General features: G+C 47.4%; 2 protein-coding genes across 2 annotated transcripts in view; one reads left to right on the top strand and one right to left on the bottom strand.

Moving 5' to 3' along the window:
* Nucleotides 1-428: 428 nt before the first annotated feature.
* The window catches only part of DNAJC17 (DnaJ heat shock protein family (Hsp40) member C17), a 28502-nt gene continuing 4036 nt past the window's right edge, over nucleotides 429-24894 (bottom strand). Inside the window, exons 2-11 of the mRNA XM_065940234.1 lie at nucleotides 10627-10696; nucleotides 10272-10330; nucleotides 9975-10062; nucleotides 8505-8590; nucleotides 8175-8271; nucleotides 7562-7605; nucleotides 7035-7112; nucleotides 6161-6241; nucleotides 5568-5678; nucleotides 429-565 (exon numbers count right to left, since the gene is read on the bottom strand). Coding sequence (XP_065796306.1) covers nucleotides 443-565; nucleotides 5568-5678; nucleotides 6161-6241; nucleotides 7035-7112; nucleotides 7562-7605; nucleotides 8175-8271; nucleotides 8505-8590; nucleotides 9975-10062; nucleotides 10272-10330; nucleotides 10627-10696 — 837 coding nt within the window. The 3' untranslated portion in view covers nucleotides 429-442. The remainder of the gene's footprint in view (nucleotides 566-5567; nucleotides 5679-6160; nucleotides 6242-7034; nucleotides 7113-7561; nucleotides 7606-8174; nucleotides 8272-8504; nucleotides 8591-9974; nucleotides 10063-10271; nucleotides 10331-10626; nucleotides 10697-24894) is intronic.
* On the top strand, nucleotides 2880-4612 carry C7H15orf62 (chromosome 7 C15orf62 homolog). The gene has a single exon (XM_065940236.1). The coding sequence runs from the start codon at nucleotides 2880-2882 to the stop codon at nucleotides 3408-3410; it is 531 nt and encodes a 176-aa protein (XP_065796308.1). The 3' UTR covers nucleotides 3411-4612.

The raw sequence follows: 24894 nt of genomic DNA on the forward strand, positions 1-24894 counted from the left end.
CCCTGGCCCTGGTGCCCCCAGCTGCCCCTCCAGCTTCAGGCCTGGCACAGGCCCTGGAGGAGGCCCTATTCTGTCAAAAACTGAGGGGCTGATGAGCCAGGCTGCCCCTGGCAGGGAGCTGGGTGCCCCTGTGGAGCAGGGCTCCAGGACTGGGTGGGTGGGGCCTGCGTAGCTAGTCCAAGCCAATAAAGGGCCATGATGAGAGGCTGCTCCTCTGCTCTGCTGGCCACTGACTCTCACCAAGTGGAGCGCCTCCCTGGGGTCAGCCCACTCTCTGGGAGGGAGAGCCAGGCCTGGGCAGAGCCCAGAAACCAGGGCCACGCTTGGGTAGGCCCACACCCTATACCTATGCATGCAATAGAGGTAGACTCTTAAAAAACATAAAGTTTATTGGTGATGTTTAAGAAAAGGGCTGTGGGAGGGGAGGCCTGGAGGCAGGAGGTTACGTGGGCTGCCCCGCTTGGTCCTCCTGCTGCATCTGGGCGATCAGCTGCTGCCGCTCAGCTGCCTGGCGCATGCGCATCATGACGAGGCTCTCGTAGTCCCTCTCGGACACCACCGAGCCCTGGGGACAGAGGGAGACAGGGAGGGATCAGGGTGGCAGGGCAGTGTCCCACAGATTCCAGACTTGGAGGACAGGGCCTAGGCAGAGCCGCCACCAATGGTCAAGGAGGGAGGCTGCCTGGGAAAGGAAGGACCCTGGAACATCCCACAATCCCAAGTCACCCATATTCCCTCACAACAAGCAGGCCTTTGGCCCCAGGCCAGCTGCTCAGCTGCCTCCCTCCAGCCCATCAAGCAGCTGTCACCCCACCACACCTCCCCCTTTCCCAGGCCCTTCACATCTGCAGTCAGCTCAGTGAATCACTTGCTCATGCTCTAGCCAGGCCCTCGTCTCCCTTCATGCCCTCCACCCCATGGTTTCAGCTTTTCACAAGTTCCCAGGGAAGAGGGCTTGTTGAAGGTGCAGAAATATACCCGCTCTGCCAGGAGGAGGTGAGAGCACTGCCCCCTCCCAGTTGCCCACCCTTCCTGTGGTCTGGCTCCTGCTAAGGACACAGAGGGAGCCCCACCCTAGGAGGAGAGGGAAACAAGAGGCCAGCCTGCCTCCTAAAAATACACAGCAGGGCTCCCGGAGGGCAGGGCCCTGGCTTCTTCTTTTATAATCTTGCCAGCACAGTGTGAGGGATTAAAGAGTGCAATATTTTAATAATCAAAAGAATAATAAACAACCACCTCAGTAGGCCAAGGCTGTGGGCTGGAGAGGCGGCTCTGCAGGAGAGCCCCGAGCCACTGACCTCATGCCCTGATAAGGTCTGCAGTGGGTCTTAGATCCACTTCCTCCATCTGTGCAGCTGAAGCTGTGAGAATACGGGCGAAGCCCACCAGAGGTGGCACAGAAGCGAGCCAGGCCAGAGGGGGCTGCACAGCAGAGAGCTTTTCATAGTACCCCAAGCTGGTGCACCTTCGCGGAACAAGCCAGGAAGAAAGTTTGGTGGTCAGTGACCCAGGGAATAAGAAGGGAGTGGCTGGGGTTAAGATGCTAGGCCCTGGCCAACTGGTTTGGAGTCGGGGATGTGCGGAACCAGGAAGTGTTACTCGGCCCAGATCCCCCTGTTCCTCCCAACAGCCCCACACCTCCTCCTCTCTCCCAAGCTGCAGCAACTTCAAGGAGAGTTGCCCTTCCCACCAGGCCCACCTCTTAGGCTTGGCCCAGCCCCATCCCCAGAGGACAGACCCCAGATGAGGCCCACACAGCCTGACAGGAAGGTAGGACCCTGGCCCTCAACTGTCCTTTCCTGCCAAGAGGTCACCTGGGTAAATCAAGGAAGGGTGAGGAAACAGCAGCCCGGTTTGATGTCAGGCCAAGGAGAGGTCAGTTCCTTCCCCAAGGTAATGCTGCTCTGATGAGAAAACTGAAGTCACCCTTGGCACGCCCCGGGGAGGAGCCAGCGCTTTATAGGTGCAGGGCTGCTCACCCTTAACACACCCTCTGCCTCTTTCCTCCTCCCCATCCCTGTGGGTTCTGCTAATGAGGGCCTGTCACGGGGCCCCAGGTCTGAGTCACCCACACCAGTGACAGGTCCCTTCCTTCCCCAACAGTCATTCCACACGCCTTTCAGTTAACTCCCACCTCTGAGTTCCTCACTCCAGACACACAGGAGCTGGAGAGCCAGGCTGCCCGCCAGGGCCCAGAGCACTGGGGCTGTGGAGAAGAGGAGGCAGCGTGGCGACACAGCCACACAGCAGAGCTGCCCCCGGACAGTCCCCAGAGGAATCCTAAGCTCCCTGGGGCCCCAGGGTGTTGGCCGCACAGCCCAAACCCCAGCCGGCAGATGCTGCAATTACCTCAGAGCGTGAAACGCGACTTCCCACCTGACTGAGTCACCTGAAGACAACAAAACATCGCCACTGCCACACGCGGTCACAAACAGCCAAGCCACTAATCACAGTCCGGGAGCTTCCAGCAGAGAGGCCGGTCCCCTGCCGGGGCCAGGGAGAAGCCAGCCAAGCCGGTGAGAAGCCCGGCCCGGGGAAGACAATGCAGCTCTCATCTACCACGGCTGCCAGAACTCCAGCTCCGTGAGTGCTGTTTCCTCCTCCTGGGGTTTTTCCATTGCCCTATGGAGTAACCGGGCCACTCCTGCCCCTCTGGGAAACTCCTGTCTTGGCTCTCCTGGACTGCCCTGCACGCCCTCTCATCATCCAGGATGCTCGCCCACGCTCTGTGCTGAGCAGAAACCCGGAGGCCTTTGCTTCTGCCCTCGAAGGCTGCCTGATTCTCGCTGTTCACTGCTCCAGCGGGGCCCGATGTTCCCCAGCTGCCCTTGACCCGGCTTCTGAGGTACCAGGCTGGTCTGCGGGCTCCCCAGGGCCCCATGGAGACTTGGCGCAAAGGCTCCTTCCGCAGCCCCTCCTTCTTCAAGCGGCTGAGCCTGGGGCGGCCGCGGACACTCCGGCGACAGGGCAGCGTGCTCAGCCAGGCCAGCACGGCTGGGGGGGACCATGAGGAATACAGCAACCGAGAGGTCATCCGGGAGCTGAGAGGGAGACCGGATGGCCGGCGCCTGCCACTGTGGGGGGACGAGCAGCCCCGGGCCACCCTGCTGGCCCCGCCCAAACCCCCGCGTCTCTACCGGGAAAGCTTCAGCTGCCCCAACATCCTAGAGGCCCCCTCCGCAGAGTACACTGCCGCCTACTCTGCCACCCTGCCCTCCGCGCTCTCCGTGGCAGACACCCTCCACCGATCCTCCGAGGAGGACCTTACGGACATGCCCCCCTTCCAGAGGACACCTGCTCCGGACCTCAGCGATCCCTTCTTCTCCTTCAAAGTGGACCTGGGGATTTCACTTCTTGAGGAGGTTCTGCAGATGCTGAGAGAGCAATTTCCCAGTGAGCTCAGCTTCTGAATGGTGGGAGGGTGGGTAGAGGTGGGGTGACTAAAAGAGGTGGGAGCCTGGGGACCCAGAGGAGGGGACAGTCGGCGATTAAGTTAGGGATAGAAATTCAGGTCCCTGCCTCCACCCGCCCAGCCCGGGGTCCTGAACAGTTCTCTGAGTCACCCCAGGGTGGAGGGACAGAGGTACAGAGGCAAGCCAGAAATGTGAAGGGGGCACCTGCTGGCAGGAGCCCTGAAGACAGCTAGCTAGGCTGGGAAGGGAGGCCACGCCTGCAACCACGGGGACCAGGCAGAGGCCTGGATGGAGGCAGAGGGACGGTGGCTTAAGGGGCAAGTCTGGGAGTGGAGAACACAGACTGGGCTCAGAGATGGGTGTGCTGTGCCAGCTCCTACATGTGGCTGCTTAAAGTCACACTAATTAAAACTAAATACAATAAAAAATTCAGCCCAGTCACACTGGCCACATTTCAAGTGCTCAGCAGCCACATATGAGTAAGGCTTACCACCCTGAACGGCAAACAGTGAACGGTAACGTCACTGGAGAAAGTTCTATTGGGCCACACAGGCCTAGACCACAGCCTGGTGGGGGCAAGGGAAGCATATGGGACCTGCCAGGGAAGGGAGGGGCTTGTGGGGTAGGAAGAGTGAGGCCGGTGGAGATAGAGTGTAACTCAGGAAAAAGTCCAAAGAAATCGCTAGCAGGAAAGGGGGTGTGAGAGACTCAAAGTGCCAACACAGCTGCCCAGAGTACTTCCTGGAGCCCAAGGAAGGAACTCGAGGGAATGTCAGGCACAGACAGCTTGTGAAGAGAGGCTTTGGGGAATTCTCGGAAATATTAGTGATGGGAGCCCTGGGGAAATACAACAAAATATAATGGCAGTTTTCTCTCCTTCCTGCACCCATGAGAATATGGGAGGTCTGATCAGGGGACAGACACAAAGCTCAAGGCTGTTACAGTGAAGGGGCACAGCTGGTCTCCAGAATCCCCACCAGGACCGAGGAGCTTTGCTCAAAGCCTCTGACGTTGGGGGTTGCGGCGCTACCCTGATGCCTGGCCAGAAGACTTGGAACCGGAGCCTGGCTGGTGGCATGTGGTTCTGACACACACTGCCTCCACAATGCAAGCCTTATGGCCTCCCCCTTTCTGCTCCTGTGTGCATGTGCCGAGCGGGAAGCTCCCCTGTGGGTGCAGATGATAAATAAAGTTCTTTATCACACAGCCTATGCAGTGTCATCTGGGGCTGTGAAATGCTGGGACTTAACGGGGGTGAGGCGGGAGAAACAGTCTCTAAAGAAGAGTCCCAGGTCGGGCTCAGAGCAGTTCCTTTTCTTCCTCTGTCCAGGGTCTGGGACACACTCCACAGAACACCCTATCCTCACAGGTGAGGGCCGTGTCAGAGAGCAGGGGGACATGCCAGAGGCAGTGGGAGCAGAGCCCTTGCTGACCTGCTGAGGGGCACTCTTCCCCACAGAGGGGCTGGAACACATCAGCCTGAGGCACCCAGATGTTTCAGAGAAGAGAGAGCTCTTGCCCCACCAAAGTGGGGGCAGGTGTGACCTGGGCCGGGTATGTGTATATATACATGTATGGGGGGGGAGGTGAACACAAGCCTTCATGGGGCCGTGGGGACTAACAGCTGCTGTGTGGCGTGTGTCAGCGCAAGTCTGTGCTTCCCCCCGAGAGTCAGGCACCAGACAGCACCTGTGTCGGCAGGGTAGCCAGTGTTATTTCTAAAGAGGAGATGTTGCCTCTTGACAGTAGGTCCCTGTCTGGGACAGCCACAGACACACCTGGAAGGAAGTTGGGGAAGGAGGCAGCTACCCTCCCCCCAGCCCTTCCCTGAAGTGCTGGGTCATTTCAGCACCATATGCTTCACACAGCAACCAAGCGACCCACAGGCCAGGGCAACACCTTTGGATGATGATAAGAGCTCCCAAGGGAGACCAGAACACAGAAAGTAAGGTCTAAGAGTTGTGGGTAGGGTAAGCCAGCCTGGAAAGAGGCAGCAAGAAATCACAGTCCTTCCGCTTGGGTGGGCAGACCTGCCAATCCGTAAGTAGTCCCGATGACTGGGGCTTGTGAGGAAAGGACCCTGAGAAGAGCCCAAACAGGAAGAGGCACCCCGAAGCTTGAGTAGGCCCAGGAGGGTGAGGCCCGGCTCCTTACCTGGGACAGTCCTGGGTGGTGGTGGCCCATCGTGCTCTGGGGCCGTCCCTCCAACCAGGAAATCTTCAGAGGGTTATCGACCAGGCCCACTTCATTCTGGACAGCCAGCTCCTGTCAAATACAACAGCCAGTCCCAGTTCCATCAATCCAGTCAGCTACACAGTGGCTCTTTCTACCCTTACAGAAAGAACCAGAACCAGCACTCTCATCCCCCAAGCAAAGTGGAGCAGCCTTCATGGGATGGTGTGCTGAAGCTCTGACCCTCCTCATGGGAAATGTGAGTCTTCTGACTGGACAGTGGGGGAGGGGAGAAGGTTCCGTGAGGGTCCCCACCTGGAGGCACACCGGCTTCCAAGGGAAGGTGAGGGGTGTGGAGCCAGGCAGTAGGAAATGACACTATCCCTGGAACATTCTCTGATCCATTCCTTCACTCACTGTGCCTCCTCTCCCAGGACCTGGGGCCTCAGGGAAATCTTGCCTCTGAGCAGGCCCAAGGAGTGGGGACACCTAAGCTCAGACGGCCCAGAGAATTGAGTTCCTCCCCTGGAATGGCTGGGCTGCTGGTGGCCCCCAAAGTCCCAGAGAGCACTCACCGCAGCCTTGACGGTTGCAAACTCTACCACAGCGGTGCCTGCCTTCTTACTGGAAAGTACCAGGTTGAGCACCTCTCCGTACTGTGAGGGTAAGGGGTCCTGGTAAGCATGGCCCAGCCTTCAGGATGGCCCAGCTCACACTGGAGATAAGCCTAGGCCGCCCAGATGCAACCAAGTCATTTTGGGTTGGGGATAACCTCTTGTTGCTAAGTTCCCAGAGAGGGGATATCAGAGACGGGAAAGAATGATTTTTGTGCTGTGTTGTTTTTTTTCCAGGAATGCAGGAGACAGCAAAGGGGAGCTGGGCAGACATGGGGATTCGGACCAGCAGAGACACACAGCTGCCTCCATGATTGAAGGAGATGGAGAGGATGGAGCTTTGGTGTCAGGCCTCCTCTCTCCCCATACACCCAGCCAAGCCCCTGACTTCTAAGGATGACAAGGGCTAGATCTGGCTGGAGGAGGCACATGGCAACACAAGTGACTGGAGGGCCATGGCTCGAGTGGAAGTCTTTAGACTATCCTATGGTTTATGGCTTCCCTGGTAGCTGAGCAGTGAAAAATCCACCTGCAACGCAGGAGCCACAGGAGATAAGGGTGCAATCCCTGGGCGGGGAAGATTCCCTGGAGGGCATGGCAACCTACTCCAGTATTCTCGCCTACAAACTCCCCACGGACAGAGAAGCCTGGTAGGCTACAGTAAATAGGGTCGCAAAGAGACCCAACTGAAATGACTTAGCACATAGTTTATGGCACAGAAAAAAAAAGGGAGGGGCAGGTAGAGATATGAAGGAAGGTTAGGCCTAGAGATCCTGAGGTTTGGGCTGATGTGGGGACTGAGATGATGGGTAAGAGGGAAGTCAGCAGAGCAGACCTTCTGAAAAAGCCGCAGGAGGACATCTCTGGAATAGCCGCCTTGTGACTCAGCTTCCTTCTTGCTCTTCCACTTGAGCTGAAAAGAGAGCAGTGGGGGCCACTATTAAATACTGACTTCTCAATAGGACCAGACCGTGCACCTGAGCTTTACAAACTGAGCAGACACCCCTCTGGTCTTCAAGGCAGTGGTAATCTAGGGAGCACTCCCCAGAAAATGCATTCCCCTTGAAAAATGGACAGGCAGGAGGCCTGCTCAGCCACAGTCTCAGGGCTCTTACAGAGCCTATAATATGCTCTCCTTCAAAGGGCTTCTCCTGCAGCCTTCAGGGCTAAGAGCAGCCTTTCATGGCCAGCTCTGATGGGCCATCCTGACGCCCAGGCCGTGGGAAGATAGAAGGATGGCATGTGGGCAGTGGTGTGGCTCCCAGAGATCCAGTGTCCCCACAAGTCCCGGTGTCCCCGGAAGCATCTCTTCTTGCTGACAGGAGGCAGTATGAGGTGGCCTGTGGGCCCTGCAGGGCTCACCTTTAGCTTGGGGGTTTCTTTGTTTTCAGGATTTTCTGCCATTCCTAGAAAATTTAGGAAAATTAGCAAGGTAAGCTATGACAGAGGTTCCCCCAGGGGAGACAGAGTCTAGGGCCACAAGGACCTGGAAAAGATCACTCCTGTCCAAGGGCAGTATTTGCCCTGCCCTGCTGTGGAGCCTGGGAGGGCAGTTAGAAGCAGTCCCACCCTCACCCCCAGGAGCTGCCACCTTAGGGTAGCAGCCCAGCTGCCTGCTGGAGGCCATGATCAGCACTCTACCAACGAGGGGCTGTGAATGCCTTCTGGGGGCAAGAGACAGAGGTACAGACCTCACAGTTCTACTGAAACAAAGTGTCCCAGAGCCTTCCCCACCCTGCCCTGGTGATCTGCTCCAAAAATAGAGCCAACATAAACAGGGCCAGGAGATCTCAGGCAGAGTGAAAAGCCAATAAGCCCCAGAGAACTGTAGGAAAGGACAGGTGGCATGTGTCCAAGTGGGGTACCCGGAGGGTTCCAGAAGGTAGAAGCTTCCAGATCAACTTCACCAAGCAGCCAGTGTGGCCACCGTAAGCCACCTCAGAGTGGGAGGCTGGTGTGGGGGCCAGACTCTCACCTCTCAACCTCTGCTCCTGTTCCTGACGTATCTGCTCCCGGATCAGCCTCTGCTGTTCCTCCAGCTGCCGGGAACCCTCTTCTCGCAGGCGTTCGATCTGCAGAGCGGGGGTTGGGGAGGGGGACAATTCTGTGCAGATCCAATTCCAGGTTGGCTCACCTTGCAAAGGTCCCTGGGACGTTCCACCTGCAAGCTAGGCTCAGCAACCTGCGGGTGGGACAGACGACCCAGATCCCACCGGGGAAGGTGGGAAGGGCACGCCCGCCACAGCAGCCTCAAGTTCCACCAGCCTCTTCCTCCTGCGGAAGGTCTCAGGGGCTGGATGCTCACCTCCTGCTCTAGTGTCCTGGCGCTCCCGCTTTCCTCCTCCTCCTCACTGCCGAGGGTCTGGGCCTGCCGCTCCCGCGCCTCCAGGTCTAGGCACAAGGATCGGATGACCCAATGTCTGGTCTAAGCAGTTTCTACATGGCCCCAGCCCACCTGGCTCTGGCTGCTACCCCAGTCTCATGTATCATGAACCCATCCAGTAATTCTGCCCCTTCCCTCCATGCCCATGTGCTCCCAGATTCATTTCCATTGAGAAAAGTTGTCACAAGGAAGAGGATAGGCCCCAGCTGAGTGGCTGGGGTCTGGAAGAGTTATAGCAGCTCCTGCTGACCAAGCTGGTTCTCTGAACAGTGAACAAGGTGTGGGTGGGTGCTGATGTCAGCAGCCCAGGGCCATGGGTCAGGGCTGCCAGTGGGTGGAGCCGCTGGCCTCTGTTCCTGCGGTTTGGCACCACAGCCTGTGACCTTGCCTCGGCTTCGATGCTCTTTCCCACCACTGTGCTTGAGTTTCCATTGTCTCCTCTACCTGCCCCTCAACTTACATTTACCAAGCCTCACTGCAGACCCAGCTACAGGGACAGCAGCCTCCACGAAAGGACATCACCCCAGGGCCTGAAGCCCTTCCCACCTTCCAAGAGAAACCTGCCTGTGGCTCTGTCCCAGGCCAGCGGCTGCGTCAAATGCTTCTCTCAGGTCTGGGACTCGCTGCTTTCTTTTCTCTTCACTTTACTTACCTAAACTCCAGGTTTGTTTGTTTTTGACGGAGGTACTGGGATGGTATATGTACATAATATATGGATGTGAAACAGGCAAGATGAAGGGGAGAAAAATTGAGTGAAGAATGCCTGAACCAATCTTGTGGGGGTAATGAAAATGGTCTAAAATTGATTTAGAGTCATAGTTGCACCATTTGTTAACTTTACTAAAAGTCAGTGAGTTGTTCACTTGAAATGGGTGGACAATCGGATATACAAAATAATGTCAATAAAGCTGTTTTGCAAAAGGCGAATGTCTGGCTCTCTTCGGATCTTTCTGAGGGGATTTCAGAGTGAAAGTTCTGTGCAGAACTGGGACAAATGAAACAGACAAATGACAGCACGGCCAACAAGGACACTGACTGTACTCATGCTGTGTGGGTTCAAATCCTGGTTCCGACACGTTCTTATCTTTTTGGTGCCTTAGCTTCTTTTGTTTATAAAAATAGGTTTCGTAACACCCAGCTCTTTGGATAGTTGTGATAATTAAAGGAGGCAGTAAAACATCTGTCATAATGCTTAGCTAATAGCACACCTAGTCATTGTTACTATTCCTAAGACTGTCCTGCAGGAGCCACCCCTAAGAAGAGGGTTCTCTGCCCAGGACTGAGGCCCAAAGCTCTGAGTGGCTGGAGCTGAAGCGACAGGAGCAAAGGCGGGGAGCTGCATAAAAACAGCCCAGGGAAACTGAAGGGCACCAGCACCACGATGCCACCTACCGAGCTTTACTTTCTTCCTTCTCTCATCAAGTTTCTGGGTCCTCTCTGCTGCCTGCTTCTTGGCTCTCCTGACCCTGTCATATGCAGCCTGGCAGAAGGAAGGAACACAGAGGAACAGTCAACAGGCTAACACACACAGAGCCAGGCCTCCTCCCTGGCCCCGCCACTAGCCCTAGAGCTAGTGAGGCAGTCTGGTGACAGTCTCCAGGCGAGGACAGCATGGCCGAGCATAGAGGATGAAGCACGCCGTGGTCTCTAAATGTGGGGAACAATTCAGACAGAGGAGGATGAGCTTACCCTGGCGGCAGCATCGGTCAGTACCTCCAAGGCCTGAGAAAGCTGGTGGAAGAGTTCAGCTAAACATAGAGATCAAAAAAGAGAGAGGAGAAAAGTAAAGTTAGACTTGGTGATGGTGTGCTCCCTCAGAAAAGCACCTCAAAGAAGCCACAGGCTGCTGGAAAGGAAGACACCAGCAGATGCCCAACCAACAAAGAAGGGTGAGTATATCAGCAGTTGATCAGATGCCCTTAACGTGTGAAGTGCAGCCACGGGCCCAGTGCCCAAAGTCAGGCTGCGTGCGTTGACCTCCATGGCACTCACACCACACCCAGGTGGGTTGGGCTCCTTCTTCCCATGCCTAGGAGAGGCTCACCTGCTCTCGGATTATCCGGATTTTTGTCTGGGTGGCAGGAAAGGGCCTTCTGTCTATATGCCTTCTTCACCTGGAAGAGTCAAGATTGGGTTATTCATTCTCTCACCCCAAGACAGACAGGAAAACACTGCTAACCGGATAAAGGAAATCCAGGGAGGGCTCTGCATCGCTACAGGAAGGTTGCCACACTGAAATAGTCATCTTGCAACCACAGTAGAGATCTTCAGTGGAAGCAAAAGCTATGGAGGGAGCTGAAGGCTGCCCAGCAGCAGGGTTGGGCCTACTTCCCGCCAAGCGTCCAGTCTCACCACTGTGGATGTCAGAGGCTCCTGGCAGGGGCAGATTCCCCCTAGCTACCCAGAAACAGGCACTCAAACAACCTTAGTGTAATGTAATGTACACCAGGGCAACATTTCCACAGGGAAACTTAGCCATCAAAATTTTAAATGTACTTTCTCTTTGACTTATTATGGACTTTGGACTTGTAAAAGTATGCCAAAATAAATATACAAGGATGCCTACTAAAACATAGTTTACATAAGCCCCAAAGTAAAGCCAACCAAAATCTCCAACAACGGAGAGACTCATTTTAAGAAATCATCATAGACAAAAGTCTATATGTGCTGTCCAGAAATATCTTCAAGTCCTCATTACAAGAAAAAAACTGATTAAGTATGATGACAAACAGCAAATCATTATGTTGTACACCTGAAACTAATCCAATGTGATGTGTCAATTATGCCTCAACTTAAAAAAAAGAAAGAAGTATCTCCAAGGTATAGTGCATGAAAAAAACAAGGCTTAGAAGAGTATATATTAATATGATAATTTGGGGGTTAAAAATAAATAAAAAATAAAAGAAATGTAAATAGAAACACTCGAGCATGTGCAAGCCTTTGTTTTCCTTTTTTCCCCGGTTTCTTTTGGAGAGAAGCTGAAAGTGGAGGGGAAAGAAACATTCACTTCTCATTGTATATTTTTCTGTAGTTCTACTTTTCAAACCTTAAACTAGTCTTTATTATTATTATTATTATTTTTTGATAACAGGTTATCTTGGTGGGGAAGCTATGGTCTATTTTTAGTTTTCATCTTTACACCTCTCTATTAAAAAGAAAATAAGTATTATTTCTTACGTTAGTAAAAATAAATAAACATAGCTACCAAGATTCTCTTTTGTATATTCCCCACTCATAAGGGAAGGCAGAGCACAAAATCAGAGAAATCCTCTGCTTTCTGAGGCCTTGCCCTCACTCTGCCTGTACACGATACCTACTGCTCAAATCTCTTGGGAGGAGAAGCCCCTAGCCCAGAACCTCTACCAGCAGCTGAGCAGACCGGCTCTCCAGGCTTCCTACGAGGAACCAATAAACATTTCAATCCAAAGTGTGCTAAAAAAGGGCCTTCAGAGGCAAGCAGCCAGCACCCCCAGGGGAGGGTCGGTGGCCCAGGGCCAGCTGCACCTTCGGCTACACCTAGCCCAGGACCTCTGGGGTGTGCTGCCACCTGCTGGGCACAGCTAGAACCACACCTATACTTGCCCGCGCAAGCAAGCCCATCTGTTAACAGCTCTGCTGGCTGAGCCTGAGGAAGCAGGAACCACTCCCAGCACAGGCTTTGGGCAGAAAGAGCATAAAAGTTCCTCCCTGCCCCCCAACCTTCCCAACTTCCCGCCTATTTTCACCTCCTCACCCCAACCTAGGTCTTCACCAATAATAAGTAATGACAACAATAACAAAATCCAGCTTTTTTTTTTTTTCACTATTTGTTGTTCAGTCATTCAGTCGTGTCTGACTCTTTGCCACCCCATGGACTACAGCTTGCCAGGTTTCTCTGTCCTTCACTATCTGAGACTCATGTCCATTGACTCTGCTGCCATCCAACCATCTCATCCTGTCGCCCCCTTCTCTGCATTAAAAAATAATAATAAGGGAAAAGGTGGTGATAGTTTCATATACAGTCTTACATTTGAAATGTCATCTTTTACTCTTGAGGCAACATATCATTTGTCATTCCGCCCTTTACTCTTTCTTTTCCCTCCTCCATTTATGCCCAGGGCCTTATTTCTTTTTTTTTTTCTTTTTTACTTTAAACCAAGCCTTTATTACATATTCTTTATATTTGCAGGCTTCCCCCATGGCTCAGTAGTTAAAAAAATCCGCCTGCCAATGTAGGAGGACCAAGTGTCCTTTGTTTTTTCAATAAGTAAAACAATGCAAAAATATATAGAGAGAGAACTAAAAAGCTAACGTTCTTTCCCTATTTCCCCAGCCCTCTTTTCAAAGTCCTTCCCCCTGACCATTCCAACAAACAGAAGTCTTTGGGGTCTTGTTTCTGCCTCTCTGCCCCCACCTCTCTGCTCTCTCTGATCCCAGGCGCTGTGTCTGAACTGGTTGAGAGGAAGAGGAAGGGAGAACAGGGTGTCTATTGTCTCAATTTACAACACGGCCCTCAGGACCAGAATTAGCAGGCATGCCCTACAGAGGCTGAATTTTGTGGAAGATGGTTTCTTTTGTATCATGGAGTTTTTTTAAGTGTTACATGTTCTTTTTTGTAAATGTGAAAAAGGACAATAAGAGGGAGGGAAGAAAAAAAAAAGAGGGAGGGAAGGAGTAAGAAGGAATAGTAGCAAAGCAAAATAAGAGGCAAGAGGGGGCTGGGTGGTAGAATATTCTTCATTTTATTTTTTTAGAGAATGCTTTACAGTTTTTTTATTCTAAAGGAATGATATTAAATAGCTTTGTGCTTTATATTTCATTTTAATGCTCTATATCAGAAAGTTGTTTTTTTAAACTTAAACAGGAAAATTGTTCAAACAAAAAACTACTTATATAATAATGGGAAATTAATCTACATATATTAGTTTTCTCATCAATTCTCTTTCCAGAATATGTTCCTTCAACAAATGTCTTTAACAGTCTCATCAGATTTCATTTGAAGCAACAGTATAACTAGACCAAGGTCACCTCACTCCCCATCTGGGTGGACCCACATCTTACTCCCACCCCACCAGTCTCCCACACACTCAACATCTATAACCAAACACAACTGCCCCAATCAACTTGATGTATACTGGACCCCTATCCCCTCTAGGCCTAGCTTGGGCCTCCATTTCTGAATCACCCCTTAAAGGTGTGAGGAATTGAACATCTGTGTTTCAAAATCCTATTGGAAAAAATTACCAGTCTCATGAAGTGGCTTGATGAGTAAGGGGAGAGGTGAGGTCGGAAAGTCAAGGTCATGCTGGCATTCATTCTTACAGAGGAATGTCTACAGATAGGAGGGGAGCTCTCTGAGAGCCCTCTGGTACAGCACCAAATCCACCCCACCTCCTGGGTCCACTCATGGGCATCGAGGATACGGAAGGACGAAGCTGAAGCTGGGGATACAGAGAATAATTGGGAATTTCCCTGACACTGAAGAGGAAGGACACTGCTTAGCAAGGAAAATGGCTGTGAAAACAATGAATTATACTACAGTTGTAAGATGCCTGTAAGTGAGGGCCCTAAGAATGGGGGGGGAAAAAAGAGAGAGAAGTTAATTTTAGCCTTAAAGGCCTCACACAGGAGATAACATCTGAGTTGGATCTGAAAGGTGAGTTACAGTCCTCCCAAGCAGAGCCAGAAAGGGCATTCAAGACAGAGGGTGTGGAAGAACCTGACTTCCCTTCAAGCCCCAGACCAGCTCAGAGGAGAAATATGTTTTCCTTTAATGAGGAAAAGGTACTGAGAACAGAAAAGGACATGAGAAAGCAGAGACGTAGTTGCAGTAAAACATAGAAGTAAAAATAATGTTTTTGTCAAAGAATATTTTGACTAAAAAAAAACCTTCGACCAAAGAAAAGTAACAGAAGAAAACCAGGAAAAGAATAAAACTCACACAAACAAGTTTTAAAACCACAAACTTGGTATGAAGAAATGCTAGGGAGTGAGAGCATACATGAAGGCAAAGAAATACAAAACTGGCCTGAGAAGAGGAAAAAAGTTAACGTTAACTCAGGTGTGATACTGAAAATACAAGAAACTGAACATGATTCATAAGGTATGTGTGATTCAGAAAACAGAGTAGACCAGATGTGGAAAGCCTTCTAAGATCAAAAGTAATGAATCAGGATGAATGACTAAAGAGGCTTTTGGGGTCTCCAAGCCCAAAGAACTTGAACCCCAAAGTTCTTTTTGAGCTAATGAAAGTTTGTCGTGAAGCACAAAGACAAGATTAATGGAACATATAAGCATGGCCAAGAAACAAACAGTAATAAATGTAAAAACTCAATGTATGGTAAAAAATATTACTAAAATCCAACATAATGAGTGAAAAAAGTTAGTTCTTCATCTCAAGCCATATAACAAAATAATTCCAGATAGATTAAAAAAAAAAAAACCTAAATACAAAAAATGAAACTAAAAGAACCTAAAGAAAGAAAATGATGGGACTATTAATCTACTTTTAGTGAGGGGAAGAAATTCCTAAGCATTAAAACAAGGGAAGGAATCACACATACATGCACACACATGTATATGTAAACAAAATGAATGGATTTACAATGAAAATTTTTTAATTTATCTAAGCAAAAAATCATAGACAAAATTAAAAGATGAGGGGGGTGGGAGGGAGGCTCAAGAGGGAGGGGATATATATATACTTATAGCTGATTCACACTGATGTACAGTAGAAATCAACATAACATTGTAAAGCAATTATCCTCCAATTAAATATAAAAAAGAAACAAGTTAAAAAAAAAAAGAAACAAGTTAAAAACAAAAGGACAAGGGAAATGATAACTGAGAGAAGTATGTGCATGAAACACGACAGACAACAGTCTTTACTATACAAAGAAACCATGCAGAAAAAAAAACACAAGAAAAAGACAAACTACAAGAGAACAGAGAACATGGAGAGAGAATTCATAGAATATAAATGGTTGACACAAAAAATGTTCAGCCTCACACATAAAAGTGCAGACCCTGTGATCCAGCAAGGCCTCTTCTAAAGAAATACTTAGAAGTTTATACAGTATTTATAAACATTGCTGTTCATTATAGCATATTTATAAAAGAAAAAGTCAGAAATAATCTACATTCCAAAATGGTTGCTAGCACCTACCATGTAGCAAGCTCTTTTTGAAGTGCTTTATATACAGTAATTTACTTAACTTTATTTTTTTAAAATAGGATTTCTCTTCTTTTTAAAAAAAATTCTATTTTATTTATTTAGCTTTGTCAGGTCTTAGTTGCAGCATATGGGATCTCTTAGTTGGGGCATGTGAACTCTTAGTTGGGGCAAGCAAACTTTAGGTGTGGCATGAGAGATCCAGTTCCCTGACCAGGGATCAAACCCGGGGCCCCTGCATTGGGAACACAGAATCTTAGCCACTGGATCACCAGGAAGTCCCAGTAACTTACATAACTTTTAACAAGTCTCTATGAGGTAGAAATTATTATCCTCATTTTACAAATGAGAAAACTGTGACATAATGAGGTAATCATTATGATATTGAAAATCCATTCAATGAAAAACTATGCAATCATTATTTCAAACAATAACTGTTCTATTCTAGCCATATACCATAGGAAAAACTGGCTCCCGATCACCCCCTGCCATCAAAGAAGAAACTGGGAGTCTAGACTTCCACCCTCACCAGCTGTAACAAAGCACCCCAAACCTTTTGCCAGAGTGGTGTCAGAGAAGGCCGAGAAGGGAATTCATGCTCACTAGATGAAAATATAAAAATATTTCTGAAAGAGAGCATTATAATTGACATTTGCTTTTCACAGTGAGCTTGTATTACTTATCACATCAAGAAAAAAAATTTGTTAAAAAAAAAAGAAACATAATTAGCCAGAGCAATTAGACAAAGTAAAGAAATAAAAGGCACCCGGGACTTCCATGGTGGTCCAGTGGATAAGAATCCACCGTGCGATGCAGGGGACACGGGACTGATCCCTAGTCAGGGAACTAAGATCCCACATGCTGTGGGGCAACTAGGCCTGTGCACCACAACTACTGAACTCACACAAGATCACAAAAGATCCTTGCATGACACAACAAAGATCCCAGTGCCACAACTAAGACCCCAAACAGTCAAATAAACAAAATTTTTTAAAAAGAAAGAAACAAAAAGTATCCAAATCAAAAATGAAGAAGTATAACTGTCATTACTTTCAGATGACATATTATATACAGAAAACCCTAAAGAGTTCACCAAAAAAACCTGTTAGAATAAAAGAATTCAGTAAAGTTTGCAGGATACAAAATCAATACACAAAGGTCTGTTGCATTTCTATGCACTAACAATGAACTACTAGAAAAGAGAAATTAAGAAAACAATTCCATTTACAATTTCATCAAAAAGAATAAAATATCTAGAAATAAATTTAGCCAAAAAGGTGAAAAACCTGTACACAGAAAACTATAAGACACTGATTAAAGAAGTTGAAGAAGACCAAGAAAGAGGAAAGATATTCCAAGCTCATGGTTTGGAAGAATTAATATTATTAAAATGTCTTTACTACCCTAAGCAATCTATGGATTCAATGCAATCCATATCAAAATTCCAAGAGCATTTTCATTGAAAAATTTTAAAAAATCCTAAAATGTTTATGGAGCCACAGAACACCCCAAATAGGCAAAGAAATCTTGAGAAAGAAGAACAAAGCTAGAAGCATCATACATCCTGATTTCAAACTATAGTACAAAGCTATAGTAATCAAAACTGTATGGTATTGGCATAAAAACAGACACCTCAATCAATGGAATAGAATAGACAGCCGAGGAATAAACCAACACATATATGGTCAATTAATTTACAACATAGGAGCCAAGACTATGCTATGGGGAAAGAACGGTCTCCTTAATAAATAGTTTTGGAGTGGGGAGAAATAAACTAGGAGCTTGGGATTAACATACACACACTACGTACATAAAAAAACAACAAGGAGCTACTATAGAGCACAGGGAACTTATTCTGTAATAACCTACATGGGTAACGAATCTGAAAAAGAGAAATATATGTATATCTAAAATTGAATCATTTTGCTCTCCACCTGAAACCAACACAACATTTAAATCAACTATGCACCAATAAAATTTTTCTTCAATAAAATTTAAAAAAATAAAAAATACTGTTGGGGAAACTAGGTAGTCACATGCAAAAGAATTAAACTGGATCACTATCTTACACATACACAAAAATTAACTCAAAGTGGATTAAAGACGTGAATGTAAGACATGAAATCATAAAACTTCAAGCAGAACACATGGAAATTAAACTCCTTAACACTGGTCCTGACAATGATCTTTTTTTCCCCTGGATTTGACAGCAAAAGCAAAAGCAACAAACAAAAGCAAAAACTGAACAAGTGGGACTACATCAAACTAAAAAGCTTCTGCAAAGCAAATCAACAAAATAAAAAGGCAAACTATGAAATCAGAGAAAATATTTGCAAATCATATATCTGATAAGGGGTTAATAAAAAGACCCAAAATAAACAAAAAAACCAATCTCATTAATAGATAGGCAGAGGATCTGAATAGACATTTTTTCCAAGGAAGATATACAGATGGCCAATGGGTACATGAAAAGATGTTCAACATAACTAACCACCAGGAAAATGCAAATCAAAACTACAATAAGATACTATTAATACCTTACACCTGTTAGTATAGCTATTATCAAAAAACAGAATGTGAGGATGTGGAGAAAAGTGATCCCAGGTATACTACTGGTGCAGCCACTGCAAAAAATTGTATAGAAATTCCTCAAAAAATTAAAAATAGAACTACAAGGAATTCCCCGGCAGTCCAGTGGTTAGAACTCCACACTTTCACTGCCAAGGGCCAGGGATCAATCCCTGGATGGGGAACAAAGATCCCACAAGCTGTGTGGTGTGGCCCAAATAAATATTAAAAAGATTAAAACAGAACTATCAAATAATCCAGCAGTTCCACTTCTGAGTATTTATCCAAAAGAAATGAAAACACTAACTTGAAAATATAGTGAACCCTCATGTTCACTGCAGCATTATTTACAGTAGCCAAGACATGAAAGCAACCTAAGTGTCTTCTGATGGATGAATGGATAAAGAAGATGTGAGATTATACATTCAGCTCAGTTCAGTTCAGTTGCTCAGTCATGTCTGACTCTTTGCGACGCCATGAACCGTAGCACGCCAGGCCTCCGTGTCCATCACAAACTCCCAGAGTTGCCTCAAACTCATGTCCATCGAGTTGGTGATGCCATTCAGCCATTTCATCCTCTGTTGTCCCCTTCTCCTCCTGCCCCCAATCCCTCCCAGCATCAGGGTCTTTTCCAATGAGTCAACTCTTCGCATGAGGTGGCCAAAGTAGTGGAGTTTCAACTTCAACATCAGCCCTTCCAATGAACACCCAGAACTGATCTCCTTTAGGATGGACTGGTTGGATCTCCTTGCAGTCCGAGGGACTCTCAAGAGTCCTGTCCAACACCACAGTTCAAAAGCATCAATTCTTCAGCACTCAGCTTTCTTTATAGTCCAACTCTCACATCCATACATGACTACTGGAAAAACCATAGCCTTGACTAGACAGACCTTTGTTGACAAAGTAATGTCTCTGCTTTTTAATATGCTGTCTAGGTTGGTCATAACTTTTCTTCCAAGGAGTAAGCGTCTTTTAATTTCATGGAGATTATACATACACATGCCCAAACACACACACACACACACACACACACACACACACACACACAGATAGATATACTCAATGAAATATTACTCAGCTATAAAAATGGAAATTCTGCCATCAATGACAATATGGATGGACTTTGACAGTATTATGCTGAGTGTCAATGAGTCAGAGAAAAATACCATATAATCTCATTTACCTGTGGAATCTAAAAAACAAACAAGAAACAACTCATAGATATAGAGAACAGATTGCCCCAGAGGCAGGCAGTTGGCGGAATATGGGTAAAGGGGGTCAAAAGGTGTAAATTTCCATTTATAAAACAAATAGCCATGGGGATAAAATGTATAGCATGGCAACTATAGTTAGTTGTTGTTGTTTACTTGCTAAGCTGTTTCCAACTCTTTGGGACTGCTTGGACTGTAGCCCATGAGGCTCCTCTGTCCATGGGATTTCCCAGGCAAGAATACTGGAATGGGTTGCCACTTCCTTCTCCAGAGAACCTTCCTGACCCGGGGATGGAACCCGAGTCTCTTGCTTTGGCAGGTGGATTCTTCACCATTGATCCACCAGGGAAGCCCCGTGCTGTATATTTGAAAGTTACTAAGAGAGTAGATCTTAAAATTCTTATCACAAGGAAAAAAATATTGTAACTATGTACAGTGATGGATGTAATTTAATTAGGCTTATTTTGGTGATTATTTCACAATATATATATATATATCAAATCATTATGCCGTAACCTGAACTAATATAATGTTACATGTTAATTATATATTTAAAAAAACAAAAAGCAAAAAACCAGGGATGTTTAGCTTCTTTCAACTATTCTAAGCTAGAAAGCAACATGGTTCACTGAAAGAAAGAAGGTTCTGGAGTCTAACAGATAATGTTTAAAAATTTTGAATCTTCTGCATGCTATGAGCACAATCTGGGGCAAATTACCGAATCTCACTCAGCCTTAGGTTCTTCAACTACAAAGTGTGGGAAGTATCCCCTACACATAGAGCCATTGTGAAGATTAAAGAAAATAATCCATGTGAAGTACCTAACAAAACCAGGTACTCAATATAAGGTCCAAACCTCTTGTTTATCCACTCCTAGGAGGGAGGTAAATTGTGACACCAGCCCAGGATGATGCCAACCTGACAGAAACTTCAGGAAAGGACCCAGGTCAATCCAGTATGAATTCTCAAGGTATACAAGGCTGGTTTCAGGAATGCTGGGGGCAGTTCTCAAATTCTATCCTTGGTCAGCCCCCAAGGGCTCTGAACTACCCTCATTCAAAGTATAGGGAGCACACAGGTAGGTAGCCTGAGATCCTCCAGAGTGGCCATCAACAAAAACCCAGCTGGCCTAAGAATGCTGGTCAAGTGTGTCTGTCCTGATTAACTAGTTATTACAATCTTTCTGTCCTGATTAACTAGTTATTACACTCTTTAGCTGCTAAGCCTGCCCTGGGCAAGGCCCATTGCTGGGTTTTGGCCTGGAAGGCCAGTTCTGACTTTGAATCAGTTGGCCTGCAGTTTGGTATCCTGTGCTATAAACAGGACTCCCAGCGCTGCCCAGCCCTCCTGGAGTGACTAGTACCTGAAAAATTTCTCATCACATAAACACAACTCTCCTGCAACAGGCCTCTGAAAAGCTTCTGTGTCAATATTGTTTATTATGAAATAATTCCACCTTACCAGCAGCTCAAGAGGGCAAAAAGATGCAATAATATTTTTCTTAACTATGATAAGTTGAGAAGGAAGAGGGACTTTCAGAAGAATAAAGAAACAGAACAACTTCTGTGTTATTATGTGAGAGAGACAGGACTATCTAATCCCAGGGTTGGCAGCTCCTTTATGAAACGGAGTCTGCAGGTGCTCGGACACCCAGGGAGGGTTGAAGAAGCCACTGAAAATTGCCAAAAGCTACTGAATATCTCAACACTTGCAGTATTCCTTCTTCACCTATAGGTTTCTCCTAAAAACTCAGGTCTCCCTAGCACTTGGAAATAGTCATTTACATTTCCCGAGACTTCACAGAAAGGACCCAGGTGACAATTGAAGGGCTTCTCACTCAAAGTCCCTGCCCAGACCATGATTTTTCAGAGAACCAGGCTGTATCCAAGACCCAGCCCCAGAATGACAGAGATCTCAGATGAACCTAAACTCTATGAGGACTTTAAACTCCAATTTGCAAAAGTGTGGTCTTTTCTCCTAATGCCTTTCAAAAATACTACAGGTTACTCCCTTCCCCTCTCCATCCTAGGACACTACTTGAGTTTGATCAGTCTTCCATCACGCAGGATCATCACTCAGAATATAAACTACTGAACAGCAAAAAAAAAAAAAAAAAAAAAAAAACTACTGAACAGTACAAAATGTTCAGATGTTAAAAAAAAAATGTTCAAATGTTACTGAGGGCAGTCAGGCTTTTCCTATGCTTCCTCGGGTAGTGATGATCTTAAATTCTACTTTTAAAAAAAGTATATTTGACTGAGCCGGGTCTTAGTTGTGGCATGCAGGATTTAGTTCCCTGACCAGGGATAAAACAAGGGCCCCCTGCATTGGGAGCAGAGAGTCATAGCCTCCGGACCAGCATGGAAGTCCCTTAAATTCTACTCTTTTATAGAAATATCTCTTCCCCACTAGACTGTGCCAGATACCAGCATATCTTTGGAAGTGCTTATAAATCTGCTGTTTCTTTTTTGGTATGGCCTGGAAAAACAGATACACTGGTTATGATTGTACTTCAAATGAGAGCACACATGTATAGGAAATTATGGGGGTTCTTAGAAATAAAGGGAACGTGCTTTAGGGGACAGGGAGTTTTGCTTATCCCCAGGGCCCAGAACAGTGCACTGAGCAGCGCCTGGCACTCAGTAGGCACACAATAAATATCTTTTGAATGAAAGGGGCAAACATCCATTTGTTCTCAACCAAACACAATTAGGAAAACTCAACTATGTCAATTGCTTCTGGCCTATTGAAGAGCAGAAGGAAGTGGGTGCTGTTCCAAGCCTTGGAGATCCTTCCACACTATTTCAAAATTTCTCCTTCTACCTGCTAACACTTCCTCTTAAGAAGAAATCACTATAACAGACTGATAAAAGAACCACAGTGGGAACTAAATGTTATCCCTCTGCATCACAGAGGGGAAGAATGAGTTATGCATTAGCCCAGCCCTTCCTGAGGGCTCCATAACTGGTCTGGCCACTTGCAGCAACCTAAGCCCAGGACAGGGAAAGGAGCTTGGAGCTGGGTCTCCGGCCATCTCCACTGGGCTTTGTGCCAGGCACACAGCAGGATCTCTGACAATCCACCTGCCTCCAGTTTCATCTCTTGAAAGGAATGAATTCCCACCTCAGACAAAAAAGCCAGGTGCTAAGGGGCCCAATAAATATAAAATAGCCATCATTAACTTAAAAGAAAGGTGCCCTACAAAGAAGAGATCATTATTTTTTAGAAGGATGCTATCCTTTCATATAATAAAACTTGGAACCAAGTAAGTATTAATAGTACAAGTAATTAAGTCCAGTTCTCAAAAGCTCAACTCACAGTGTTAGACTCAGATACAGAGGACACACAGGGAGGCCACTCCATGTGACAACAGATACCGAATGAACAAATCATGCTGGTGAGTCAGCTAGAAGTCATTACAGGCCCAGTTCCAGAAGGAGAAATAGTTAGTAATCTTGGCCTGGGCAGTATTTTCTTGCCAAGCTTGGGGGAGACAGACATCTCATTAACCCTGCACTAGCCACAACCCCAAAGGTTATGTTACCACCTGATGTCATAGGCAGGAAGTAAACCACAGAGCTCCAGGCACTCACCTGGAAGTCCCCTCTGCCTAAAAGATTGGTCACTTTCATTTCTTACAGCCTATGGTCTACACTGCAACAGCACTACAGAGAAATCCCCAAATTTCTGTGCAAACGGGACTGCTCCTAAGACTCCGTGCAAACAGGGTGCCAGCCACTACCCAGATCAGTGCTCTCAGCTCAACATTTCCAAATGTGGGCCTGCCAGCAGAACTGTGAGATGACTGAGGGGGCACCTGGACCTCACGCCAACATCTCTCATAGTCTGCTAACCATGGTCCATGGTCCAGACTTAGGACAGTGACCTGCGCAGCCTGAACCAACCAAGACCATGCACAGGGCCTGGGCTGCTTCTGCCCATATGCTGCCCCTGTGCGCCTTAAAGGATCCAGGTCCCCAGCCCATCCCTGAGGTCACTCCCCTGGTCCTCCCTCCCCTCAGGCTCTCACCTCTGGGTTTCCCTTTAGTGCTCCCAGTATCCATTCCTGGGCCTCAACCCTGGCCCTGCCCTCCTTCTCAGCCCACTTCCCCAAACCAGACTGGTCTACATCTGGAGCTCAGTTTCCTTTTCCACCTCCACCTCCTCAGATGCCCTCTTCTCTCAGACCAGCCTCTCCCTCCCTAAGCATGCTTATATCATGCTCAGACTCTAAAATCCTCACCTGCCTTCTTCTCTCAGGTTGGAGATTCCCACCCCTGGATCTGACAGATACCCTGGGTCTGGCGGCCCCTCACCTCACCCCCACGGCCTGCTGTCACTCTCAACCCCTAGTGTCCTCGGTCCCTACCCCCAAAGTCATTCTCTCGGCCTAGGCACAGAATTCTTTCTCTCTGGGCCCTGGTACTTCCTCCATCTCATTCTTTTTTCCCCTTAATGCATTGGTTTCCTTCATAAACAAAATTATATTAGTAAAAAGAAGAGAGTTGACTTAAATAATAATGACCAAATAAAAGTATTCAGGAGCAGCAAAAATAGGGAAAGCAGTTATGCAAATAGAGAATATTTTGAATTCTACCTTCACTGAGATGAAAACTCCACTATGGTAGTTTTAACACAAATTTTAATACACTTCCTCAAGTTGTCCAGGTTGGCTTAATATCCTTCAAGTTAACCCAGGTCGGGCAGCTTTACTCCCAGAGTCAAATCTCTGTGCCAAGGATGGGAGCGAGAGGCTTTGTGGGGCCATCTCTTGTTGCCCTAATTGCTCCTAAGTTGTGGGTCATGGAAAACAGCTCTGAAAGAGGCGTACAAAATGCAGGTTTGGGCAGGTGCTCTGCATTTACTAGCCACCTTATGCTGGCCAAATCAATTAAACTCTGCAGGTCTCAGTCTTCTCATCTATAAACTGGAGCTAATAGTTCTTGCATACCTCACAGGCTTGTTTTGAAGATCACATCAAATGAGATAATTTATGTGAAAGCACTTTAGTGTCATATAAATGTGAGGTATTATCTTGAACACTAATGAATAGCTTACAAACACTATTGTGTTTGTAAAAAGAAATGAATCATTCCTTTTGACTTAACAGGTAGCCAAGTAACTTCAAAACTTCAGAGCTTCAGCCAGATAGCCAAACCCAGGAATGAGTTAACTCTGAGAGAGACACCAAGAAGACTTGGAGGTTGGGCTCCTGGTCCCACCCGGTGCTGCTCAGGCCGTTAGTGAATGAACAAATGACATTTGTCAAGTGAAACCAGGCTCAGTGCCCAACCTGAGCGCCTCAGTGCCTGGTCTGGAGGCAAGAGACTTTAGGAAAGGCACCCATTTGGAGGCAGTGGACTGAGTCTGGCACACCTCAAAT

This window comes from Muntiacus reevesi, chromosome 7 (assembly GCF_963930625.1).
Source record: "Muntiacus reevesi chromosome 7, mMunRee1.1, whole genome shotgun sequence".
Lineage (NCBI taxonomy): Eukaryota > Metazoa > Chordata > Mammalia > Artiodactyla > Cervidae > Muntiacus > Muntiacus reevesi.

What these genes read in the sequence shown, in the direction of transcription:
- C7H15orf62 (XM_065940236.1), top strand. Translation starts at nt 2,880, where the DNA reads ATGGAGACTTGGCGCAAAGGCTCCTTCCGCAGCCCCTCCTTCTTCAAG.